The sequence below is a fragment of the Hyla sarda genome, chromosome 7 (genome assembly GCF_029499605.1).
Source record: "Hyla sarda isolate aHylSar1 chromosome 7, aHylSar1.hap1, whole genome shotgun sequence".
NCBI lineage: Eukaryota > Metazoa > Chordata > Amphibia > Anura > Hylidae > Hyla > Hyla sarda.
In genome coordinates this window covers 108,359,018-108,371,497 of record NC_079195.1, presented here as the reverse complement: position 1 = coordinate 108,371,497, position 12,480 = coordinate 108,359,018, and the positions used below count along the sequence as shown (strand labels likewise).

The following is a 12,480-nucleotide window of genomic DNA, read 5'->3' as shown; positions in this document are numbered from 1 at the left end:
TCTGTGGCATGCATGAATTACTTTTTAAGTATTGTCAATGACTGCATCGAACAGCGACTAAATTAAATCCAACACAACAATTCTATTTGTCTCAAGATATTCTTCATTCAATGTCTGACACAGTCTTTCATGTTACCAGAAGACAGAAGAAAGCCAACACATGATAACAAAGTGGACAAACTCTGCTTTTATGGGCAGAAAACTCAGTCACCAAAGGTCCAATTTCACATTATTGTACTATTGCAACAAAAAATGAAGCAACTTTGCATAGAGCCTTAACCCCTTAGCAATGCACGACATGTATTTTTATGGAGTAATGCACGGCATGTATGGAGATGGCTTGGGAACCCAGCCCGCTGCAATTTTCAATGCAGACAAAGGCATTTATAGCATCATAAGCGCCATCATTGATGGTTCAGGATCCAATCGGCTTCCAGCCATGCAATCCCAGGGTACCAATTTGTTGTCATGGCAGCCCAGGACCATTACTAGGCCTCCATGGCTGCCATCAAATGATCTGTTCTTTAAAGGGGTACTCCGGTGAAAACCTTTTTTCTTTTAAATCAACTGGTGGCAGAAAGTTAAACATATTTGTAAATTACTTCTATAAAAAAATCTTAATCCTTCCAGTACTGCTGAATGCTACAGAGCAAATTCTTTTCTTTTTGGAACACTGATAACATCATGAGCACATGCATAGCACATGCACAGCAGATGCATAGCAAGTGTATGTTAAAGGCAGCATGGTGGCTCAGTGGTTAGCACTGCTGCCTTGCAGTGCTGGGGACTTAGGTTCAAATCCCACTAAGGGCAACAATATATAAAGTGTTATTATTATTATTATTATTATAATAACGTCAGCAGAGCGAACTGTGCTCGTGATGTCATCAGAGCATTCCAAAAAGAAAAGAATTTCCTCTGTGGTATTCAGCAGCTAATAAGTAAAGGAAGGATTAAGATTTTTTAATAGAAGTAATTTACAAAAATGTTTAACTTTCTGCCATCAGTTGATTTAAAAGAAAAAAGGTTTTCACCGGAGTCTGACTTGGAAAAGCTGGACTAGCAGCTTGAAATAGAACACATCCATAAAGGGACTAGAAAGTTTTTTTGTTTTTGATTTAAAAAATGTATAATATAAAAAATATATATATATATTTATATATATAAATAATTCTAAATAATAAAAATTTGAATAATTTCATCCTTTCTGTTTTTTAAATAAAAATGTAAAAACAAAGAAACATATTTGGTATCACCATGTGCTGAATTGTCTGACCTAAAATGAAACATCATTGCTCTTGCATGGTAAATGGTCAGAGATTTAGGGTAGGGTCACGCGTAGCATATATGCAGCATATTTGACACTGTGTTTTTGATGCTGCATAATAATAAACACCCATAGACTTTGCTAGCACTGAAATATGCAGCGACAAATACTCAACATATTTTTACTGTTTTAATTTCTTTAATAGTAAACCATAACAAACTATACAAAATGTATATCCTTATAATCTTATCAACTGAAGAATACAAATAACATGTCAGTTTTACTGCACAATTAACTATGTAAAAAAGGCATACTTCGAAATTTGCCAAATTGCATTTTACTAGAAACTTTTGTTCTTTTTTTGTGTAAACTCCTTTGAAAATGTGGTGTGATTCAGATGTCAGACATCTTAAGTCCAGTTTGTGTCCTTTTTTAAGTATAGTGAATAAAGAATGTTTTATACCAAAGTTCATGTGCTGAGCATTACTCTACTTACCTACAAATTCTATGTATTCTGATCCTGCAGTCATATTGATCTCCATTTGTCCCCTATATCTTGCTAACCTACAAAATGGTTATTATTAAGAAGTAGAGGATAGGTGAAAGTGAATCTGTACTGCAGCATCAAACTACAGAGGGAGTTTCGAGAAGGATGTTACATGGTGGTTACAGAAGTTTCCCTAGTGACTATAGCCTTGCCTACATCATTATATTTCACAATTTCAGATGACCACTGATTTATTTTGTTTTGCAAACAACAGGGCACATTGAAAATTGGACATGTAGGAAGAGCAGTGTCTTTGGATGGCATATCAACATTCCCATATGCTATGAAATTGATGCCTGCAGATGCTTCAAAATGGTACAATTCATATTAATACTAATGGTCGCATAAGGATGGTTTCAGATATGGCAAGCTACGTTGTTTGAGCAACTCCCAGTGAAGTCAATGTGATTTGTTCAAATTGTGTAAAACAGCTGCAAGCAGGTCACATGTTCTCAATTTCAAAATAGGCACAGGTCCTAGAGGTGGAACATGCTTCCACATAGGAATATCCCTTTAAAGAGTTTGTCCCCCAAATTACATTTATCAGTCACATTTTAGGATAGGTGATCATTGTATGGTTGATGTAGATTTTATTGCTGTGACACCCAACAATTCTCTATTTAGTGAATTGAGGTAGAAGAAACAGACATGGTCGCACATCTACAATATTGTAAAATGATCTAATTGCTTCTCAGCATAATATCAAAAACTAACAGGTTGCTAGTATACATTTTTGATCAAAAAGTACAAGCCCACTCGCCACGTCAAGGCCACCTATTTAGAGTGGGTCCTTAACGTCCCCAGCATAAAATGGCGTAGCACTGGGCGGCAACCACCACCGCTGCGACACCAGTGCCCACGGGGGGGGGGGGGGGGAAACGACCCACTGGCACAGCGGCCCCAATGCCACTCAAACCAGTCTATGGGCCGCACCCCCCCACAGACACGGCAGCAACGGACGTTGCACAGCACCACACCAGTGTGAACAAGGTGTAACAGCACACTTACCATGCTCTCCCAGTCAGACTGGGAGGCTGCTAGGAAAGAAATGGCCCTTGTGTAGCTAACTACTACTTATATAGGGTTGGGCTGAGGGGGTGGGGAAGAGTGCAGACACATGTTCAAACAAAAAAAAAGGAGGGGATAGAAAACAAAATGTGAATTCAGGTAGAAGAAACTGACATGGTCGCACATCTACAATATTGTAAAATGATCTAATTGCTTCTCAGCATAATATCAAAAACTAACAGGTTGTAAGTATACATTTTTGATCAAAATGTACAAGCCCACTCGCCACGTCAAGGCCACCTATTTAGAGTGGGTCCCTAAGGTCCCCAGCATAAAATGGCGTAGCACTGGCATTGAGTGGCATTAGGGCCGCTCTTCCAGTGGGTCGTTTCCCCCCCCCCCCCCCCGTGGGCACTGGTGTCGCGGCGGTGCTACACCATTTTATGCTAGGGACGTTAGGGACCCACTCTAAATAGGTGGCCTTAATGTGGTGAGTGGGCTTGTACTTTTTGATCAAAAATGTATACTAACAACCTGTTAGTTTTTGATATTATGCTGAGAAGCAATTAGATCATTATACAAGATTGTAGATGTGCGACCATGTCTGTTTCTTCTACCTGAATTCAAATTCTCTGTTTAGAGTGGCAGTCATGTTTATGCACTAATTCTTTTTTGTAGACATTCCCATAGACAGTAAACATAGCAGTATTGCACATGTATGGTAGCGGCTCCAGTCAGTCAGGAAACTCGGGTTGCCACTCTCATGATTAGTGTTAAGTGTTAAAGGCTATGTATCCCTTTACAATATTTTTTAAAATGTATTTAATGCTTCTAAAATAAACAATCATTGCAAATAGTCTAAAGGGGTATTCTGGTATCAGAAAATTATATTTAAATAAATCTATCACCCCAATTTGGGAATTGTAGTTCTGAGCAACTGCTTAACCAGGAAGTAGTAAGAGGACATGGTAGAGGAGAGGACTACATACAAAACAAATGGATTCTTGGAGGTTTCAGAAGTGGGCTGACAGTTCTTCACTTTCACCCTGCTACTTAGATGTTTCTTCTCAGTCCCTACATCATTTTGTGACACTTGAAAGAGGATGCTGATGTAGGATGAGTCTGTGCCCCTGTGGCGTCTGCTACCTTTCTCAGTAACCGTTACTCTTCTCTGTGCGGTGGTGTTTAAAGTATATGGGAGTTGACCTAGCTACCTCCACGGCTGGCAGGCCATTCCACAGTTAGGGACTATTCACACTATAGACCCTTAGTGAGCAGCAGGTGCAGCCAAAATCAATTTGCACCATGGCTGCACAGACATGCAGTCTGCACAAACTTCTGTTAATAGAATGAACATGTTCATTCTTTTAGCAGAGCCTGCAATCTAGAATTTCTGCTGCAAAAAAATTAGAAAAACCATGGTAGGCTGCTGCACCCAAATTTTATTTTTACATTTTCTTTTTTTCCTCCTCCCCTTCAAAAAATCATAACTCTTTTATATTTTTATCCACAGACTAGTATGAGGGCTTGTTTTTTGCGCGACCAGTTGTTCGTTATAATGCCATCACTCACTTTACCATAAAATGTATGGCGCAACCAAAAAAATACTATTTGTGAGGGGAAATTAAAAAGAAAACCGCAATTTTGCTAATTTTGGAAGGTTTTGTTTTCACGCCGTACAATTTATGGTAAAAATTACATGTGTTTTTTATTCTCTGGGTCAATACGATTAAAATTATACCTGTGATTATACACTTTTATATTACTGTTGCGCTTAAAAAAGAAATCGCAAACTTTTTAACCAAATTAGTACGTTTAAAATCCCCCTATTTTGAAGACCTATAACTTTTTCATTTTTCCGTATAAGCGGCGGTATGAGGGCTCATTTTTTGTGCTGTGATCTTTACTTTTTATTAATACCATATTTTCTTATACAAAACTTTGATTACATTTTTTATAAATTTTTTTGGGAATAAAATGTTATAAAAAAGCAACTATTTTTGACTTTTTTCTTTTTTACGTTCACACCGTTAACCGTACGGGATCATTTACATTTTATTTTAATAGTTCAGATATTTACGCACGCGGCGATACCAAATATGTATATAAAATAATTTGTTTACACTTTTTGGGGGTAACATAGGGTTTTTCAAATTTTTTTTACTTTCTTTTTTTACTTTTATTTTTACACTCTTATAGTCCCCATAGGGGACTATTTATAGCAACCATTCGATTGCTAATGCTGTTCAGTGCTATGTATAGGACACAACACTGATCAGCATTATCGGTCATCTTCTGCTCTGGTCTGCGGGAAGGCAGATCAGAGCAGAAGACTCCCGGAAGGCAGGGGAGCCAGGTGAGGGGACCTCCGTCTGCCGTGCAGGATGATCGGATCGCCGCGGCAGCACTGCGGGCGATCCGATCATCCTGTTAAGTGACCGCGATGCTGCAGATGCCGTGATCTGTATTGATCACGACATCTGAGGGGTTAATGGCGAACATCCGCGGGATCGTGTGTGTCCGCCATTAGCAGCGGGTCCCTGGCTGCAATCAACAGCTGGGACCTGCTGCGCATGATGCCGGCATCGCTCCGATGCCCGCGGTTATGCTCAGGACGTAAATGTACGTCCTGGTGCGTTAAGTACCACATCACCAGGATGTACATTTATGTCCTGCGTCGTTAAGGGGTTAAAGAGCCCCTAGGGACACCAAGCCGGTCAGTCCTCTGGCTAGCACTCGGTCAAGTACCAGATTTAATCAGGTGCTGAGTGCTGATAATGTTTCACTGTCTGTGATTCTTTTATGCTTCCTAGCTCCATACCCATTTGCTTTTATATTCTCTTTGGTATTTTAGATTACTCTGGCTTTCTGATCCTGGACTAAACTTTGGTTTACTAATTTGCCTGCTAATTTAATTCATCTGTATCCTATTGGTTCTGACCTTGGCTAGTTGACTACTCACTGTCTGTCGCTAATCTGGTTTTGTTTGTCATCATGGTGTAGTATTGCACCATCTATCTGTCACCTTTAGCGGGCTCTGGTGAAAACCTTTTTTATTTACCTTTGTCCATTTGCTCATGGTTTCTCAGGGATCTTTCGACGTCGAGGGACAGGAAATCTCAATCAGGCTTTGCTGTCACACTGTACAAAAATTGAGCGTGCACCACAATGTGCTGTTTTCTGTCGGTTTTACTGTTGCACTGCGCCAAAATTGAGCATCCGCCACAGTGTACACCAGAAAAGTAAATACAGTGGGGCAAAAAAGTATTTAGTCAGCCACCAATTATGCAAGTTCTCCCACTTAAAAAGATGAGAGAGGCCTGTAGTTTTCATCATAGGTATACCTCAACTATGAGAGAGAAAATGAGAAAAATAAAATCACATTGTCTAATTTTTTAAGAATTTATTTGCAAATTATGGTTGAAAATAAGTATTTGATCACCTACAAACAAGCAAGATTTCTGGCTCTCACAGACCTGTAACTTCTTCTTTAAGAGTCTCATCTGTCCTCCACTTGTTACCTGTATTAATGCCAGCTGTTTGAACTTGTTATCAGTATAAAAGACACCTGTCCACAACTTCAAACAGTCACACTCCAAACTCCACTATGGTCAAGACCAAAGAGCTGTCGAAGGACACCAGAAACAAAATTGTAGACCTGCACCAGGCTTGGAAGATAGAATCTGCAATAGGCAAGCAGCTATGTGTGAAGAAATCAAATATGGGGACAAGTATTAGAAGACATAGAAGACCACTGATAATCTCCCTCGATCTGGGGTTCCAAGCAAGATTTGCTTGGAACCTCAAACATGGCTGGGTCTTTCAACATGACAATGATCCCAAACACACCGCCTGGACAACAAAGAAGTGGCTTCACAAGAAGCATTTCAAGGTCCTGGAGTGGCCTAGCCAGTTTCTAGATAGAAAACCTTTGGAGGCAGTTGAAAGTCCGTGTTGCCCAGCGACAGCCCCAAAACATCACTGCTCTAGAAATGATCTGCATGGAGGAATGGGCCAAAATACCAGCAACAGTGTGTGAAAACCTTGTGAAGACTTACAGAAAACATTTGACCTCTGTCATTGTCAACAAAGGGTATATAACAAAGTATTGAGATGAACTTTTGTTATTGAATAAATACTTATTTTCCATCATAATTTGCAAATAAATTCTTTTAAAAATCAGACAATGTGATTTTATGGATTTTTTTTCTCATTGGGTCTCTCATAGTTGAGGTATACCTATGATGAAAATTACAGACCTCTCATCTTTTTAAGATGGTGGATGACTAAATACTTTTTGCTCCACTGTATAATGAAAACCAGCAAGTCAGGAAAGAAACTCAAATAAGCTACCTCTAATAGTTAAAGGGGTACTCCAGTGGAAAACAATTATTTTTGTATTCACTGGTGCCAAAAAGTTAAACAGATTTGTAAATTACTTCTATTTAAAAATCTTAATCCTTCCAATACTTATCAGTTGCTGTTTGTTCCAAAGGAAGTTCTTTTTTTTTTTTTTTTTTTTTTTTCTGTCTGACCACAGTGCTCTCTGCTGACACCTCTGTCCATGTCAGGAACTGTCCAAAGCAGGATAGGTTTGCTATCAGGATTTTCTCCTGCTCTGGACAGTTCCTGACATGGACAGAGGTGTCAGCAGAGAGCACTGTGGTCAGACAGAAAATAAATTCAAAAAGAGAAGAACTTCCTCTGGATCTTACAGAAGCTGATAAGTACTGGAAGGATTAAGATTTTGAAATAGAAGTCATTTACAAATCTGTTTAACTTTCTGGCACCAGTTGATTAAAAAAAAAAAAGTTTTCCACTGGAGTACCCCTTTAACCCCTTAAGGACCAAGGGCGTACAGGTACACCTTTGCTCCCTGGTACTTAAGGACCAAGGGCGTACCTGTACACCCGTGGGAATTTCGGTCCCCGCCGTGCGCGGGGCGGGGACCGGGTCGGGGTGACTGCTGATATCTATCAGCAGGCACCCCGCGCAAATGTCCAGGGGGGTCATTAGACCCCCCATGTCGGCGATCGGCGCAAATCGCAAGTGAATTCACACTTGCGATTTGCGCTGATTCCGGGTCATACGGGTCTATGGTGACCCGGTGACCCGGAATAGAAGGGGGATCGCGGGTGTTCTAGACACCCATGATCCCCCTGTAGCGATAGGAGTGAGGTGGCAGGGTTGCCACCCCTCCTATCTCTGCTATTGGTGGTCTAGACGCGACCACCAATAGCAGATCGGGGGCGGAGGGGTTTACTTTCAGTTTCCCCGTCCTGCCCACCCACAATAGGCGGGTCAGGACGGGGAAACCGACAGGGACCGGCGCCGAAGATCCACTTACCCATCGGCGACGGCAGCGGGCGACGATCAGCGGCGGCAGCGGGCGACGATCGGCGGAAGAAGAGGACCGCGACGCAGCTCCCTGGATCCAACAGAAGTCGGTGAGTTACTTAGCAACATCTGGAGGGCTACAGTCTGAGACCACTATAGTGGTCTCTAAACTGTAACCCTCCAGATGTTGCAAAACTACAACTCCCAGCATGCCCAGAGAGCTGTTTAGGCTTGCTGGGAGTTGCAGTTTTGCAACAGCTGGAGGTCTACAGTTTGAGACCACTGCAAAGTGATCTCTATACTGTGCACCTCCAGATCTTGCAAAACTACAACTCCCAGCATGCCCAGACAGCAGTTTGCTGTCTAGGCATGCTGGGAGTTGTAGTTTTGCAAAATCTGGAGGTCCACAGTTTGGAGACCACTGTGCAGTGGTCTCTAAACTATAGCTCTCCAGATGTTGCAAAACTGCAACTCCCAGCAAGCCTAAACAGCAAACAGCTGTCTCTGCATGCTGGGAGTTGTAGTTGCGATCCCTCCAGCTGTTGCATAACTACATCTCCCAGCATGCCTTTCGGCGATCAGTACATGCTGGGAGTTGAAGTTTTGCAACAGCTGGAGGCACACTGGTTGGAAAATACTGAGTTAGGTAACAGAACCTAACTGAAGGTTTTCCAACCAGTGTGCCTCCAGCTGTTGCAAAAGTACAACTCCCAGCATGCACGGTCTGTCAGTACATGCTGGGAGTTGTAGTTTTGAAACAGCTGGAGGTTTGCCCCCCCCCCCCCCCCCCATGTGAACGTACAGGGTACATTCACACTGGCGGGTTTACAGTAAGTTTTCTGCTTCAAGTATGAGTTGTGGCAAATTTTTCACCGCAGCGCAAACTCCTAGCGGTAAATTCCCTGTAAACCCGCCAGTGTGAACGTACCCTAAAAACACTACACTACACTACACTAACACATAATAAAGGGTAACTACATATACACCCCCTTACACTGTCCCCCTAATAAAAAATAAAAAACGTATTGTACGGCAGTGTTTCCAAAACAGAGCCTCCCGCTGTTGCAAAACAACAACTCACAGCATTTCCGGACAGCCACTAACTGTCCAGGCATGCTGGGAGTTTAGCAACAGCTGGAGGCACCCTGTTTGGGAATCACTGGTGTAGAATACCCCTATGTCCACCCCTGTGCAATCCCTAATTTAGTCCTCAAATGCGCATGGCGCTCTCTCACTTCAGAGCCCTGTCGTATTTCAAGGAAACAGTTTAGTGCCACATATGGGGTATCTCCGTACTCGGGAGAAATTGCATTACTAATTTTGGGGGCTTTTTTTCCTTTTACCCCTTATGAAAAAGAAAAGTTGGGGTCTACACCAGCCTGTTAGTGTAAAAAAAAAATTTTTTTTACACTAACATGCTGGTGTTGTCCTTTACTTTTTATTTTCACGGGAGGTAAAAGGAAAAAAAGACCCCCAAAATTTGTAACGCAATCTTTCCTGAGTAGGGAGATACCCCATATGTGGGCGTAAAATGCTCTGCGGACGCACAACAAGGCTCAGGAGTGAGAGCGCACCATGTAAATTTGAGACCTAAATTGGTGATTTGCACAGGGGTGGCTGATTTTACAGCGGTTCTGACATAAACCCCAAAAAATAAATACCCACATGTGACCCCATTTTGGAAACGACACCCCTCATGGAACGTAACAAGGGGTATAGTGAGCCTGAACACCCCACAGGTGTTTGACACATTTTCATTAAAGTTGGACGGGAAAATGAAAAAAAAAATGTTTTCACTAAAATGCTGGTGTTACCCTAAATTTTTCATTTTCACAAGGGAAAATAAAAAAAAGCCCCCCAAAATTTGTAACCCAATTTCTTCTGAGTAAGAGCATACCCCATATGTGGATGTAAAGTGCTCTATGGGTGCACTACAATGCTCAGAAGAGAAGGAGCGCCATTGGGATTTTGAAGAGAAAATTTGTACGGAATTGAAGGCCACTTGTGTTTACAAAGCCCCCATGGTACCAGAACAATGGACCCCCCCCCCCCCATATGTGACCCCATTTTGGAAACTACACCCCTCATGTAATGTAATAAGGGGTACAGTGAGCATTTACGCCCCACAGGTGTCTGACAGATTTTTGGAACAGTGATCCGTGAAAATGAAAAATTTAATTTTCCATTTGCACAGCCCACTGTTCCAAAGATCTGTCAAACGCCAGTGGGGTGTAAATGCTCACTGCACCACTTATTCAATTCTGTGAGGGGTGTAGTTTCCAAAATGGGGTCACATGTGGGGGGGGGGGGTCCACTGTTCTGGCACCACGGGGGGCTTTGTAAATGCACATGGCCCCTGACTACCATTCCAAACGAATTCTCTTTCCAAAAGCTCAATGGTGCTCCTCCTCTTCTGAGCATTGTAGTTCACCCGTAGTGCACTTCAGGTCCACTTATGGGGTACCTCCATACTCAGAAGCGATGGGGTTACAAATTTTGGGGGGTATTTTCTGCTATTAACCCTTGCAAAAATGTGAAATTTGGGGGTAAACACACATTTTAGTGAAAAAATATATATATTTTTTTACATATGCAAAAGTCGTGAAACCTGTGTGGGGTATTAAGGCTCACTTTATTCCTTGTTACGTTCCTCAAGGGGTCTAGTTTCCAAAATGCTATGCCATGTGGGTATTTTTTGCTGTTGTGGCACCATAGGGGCTTCCTAAATGCGACATGCCCCCCGAGCAAAATTTGCTCTCAAAAAGTCAAATATCACTCCTTCTCTTCGGAGCATTGTAGTTCGCTCGTAATGCACTTCATGCCAACTTATGGGGTGCCTCCATACTCAGAAGAGATGGGGTTACAAATTTGGGGGGGTATTTTCTGCTATTAACCCTTGCAAAAATGTGAAATTTGGGGGGAAACACACATTTTAGTGAAATTTATTATTTTTTTTTACATATGCAAAAGTCGTGAAACACCTGTGGGGTATTAAGGCTCACTTTATTCCTTGTTACGTTCCCCAAGGGGTCTAGTTTCCAAAATGGTATGCCATGTGGGTTATTTTTGCTGTTCTGGCACCATAGGGGCTTCCTAAATGCAACATGCCCCCCAAAAACCATTTCTGAAAAACGCACTCTCCAAAATCCCCTTGTCGCTCCTTCGCTTCTGAGCCCTCTACTGCGCCCGCCGAACACTTTACATAGACATATGAGGTATGTGCTTACTCAAGAGAAATTGGGCTACAAATATAAGTATACATTTTCTCCTTTTACCCCTTGTAAAAATTCAAAAATTGGGTTTACAAGAACATGCGAGTGTAAAAAATAAAGATTGTGAATTTTCTCCTTCACTTTGCTGCTATTCCTGTGAAATACCTAAAGGGTTAAAACACTTACTGATTGTCATTTTGAATACTTTGGGGGGGTTTAGTTTTTATAATGGGGTCCTTTGTGGGGTATTTCTAATGGGAAGACCCTTCAAATCCACTTCAAACCTGAACTGGTCTCTGAAAAAAAGCGAGGCTCAAAATTTTGTGAAAAATTGGAAAATTGCTGCTGAAGTTTGAAGCCCTCTGGTGTCTTCCAAAAGTAAAAACTTGTCAATTTTATGATGAAAACATAAAGTAGACATATTGGAAATGTGAATAAAAAAAAAATATTTTGAATATCCATTTTCCTTACAAGCAGAAAGCTTCAAAGTTAGAAAAAGGCAAAATTTTCAAATTTTTCGTCACATTTTGGGATTTTTCACCAAGAAAGGATGCAAGTTACCACGAAATTTTACCACTATGTTAAAGTAGAATATGTCACGAAAAAACATTCTCGGAATCAGATTGATAACTAAAAGCATTCCAGAGTTATTAATGTTTAAAGTGACAGTGGTCAGATGTGCAAAAAACGCTCTGGTCCTAAGGTGTAAAATGGCCTGGTCCTTAAGGGGTTAATCAGGGTCCCTGTGTGCTAAAGAGCCTGGTATTATGTGTTTTTTGTTGCATTTTTCCTAGTATATGTACCTGTGTTTTTTGTTTGGTCATTTGCAGAAAACTGCTGCAAAAAGATGTTAGCTGGAAGTAATTATGAAAATATAACACCCTACCTAAAATGCTTTTTTGTTGTTGCATTTTTCTTCCTTGCATTTTTGGGGGTTATTGGCAGTTTAAAGCAAGCTTTAGATATGGTGTTTTTAACGTAGTTAGTGGCTTTTTGGTGTATTATAAATTATCACAGGTGTTCTCTCTATGACAGTGTTTCCCAACCAGGGGCCTCCAGGTGTTGCAAAACTACAACTCCCAGCATGCCTGGACAGCAAAAGGCTGCCA

At 41.3% G+C, this 12,480-nt stretch overlaps 1 protein-coding gene across 6 annotated transcripts in view; it reads left to right on the top strand.

The window, feature by feature from the left end:
- The window catches only part of LOC130281834 (uncharacterized), a 110,346-nt gene that overhangs the window by 87,401 nt on the left and 10,465 nt on the right, over positions 1–12,480 (top strand). For all 6 annotated transcript variants that reach the window (XM_056529512.1, XM_056529511.1, XM_056529509.1 and 3 more), the window contains one exon: positions 2,029–2,129. In XM_056529512.1, the coding sequence (XP_056385487.1) occupies positions 2,029–2,129 (101 nt within the window). The remainder of the gene's footprint in view (positions 1–2,028; positions 2,130–12,480) is intronic.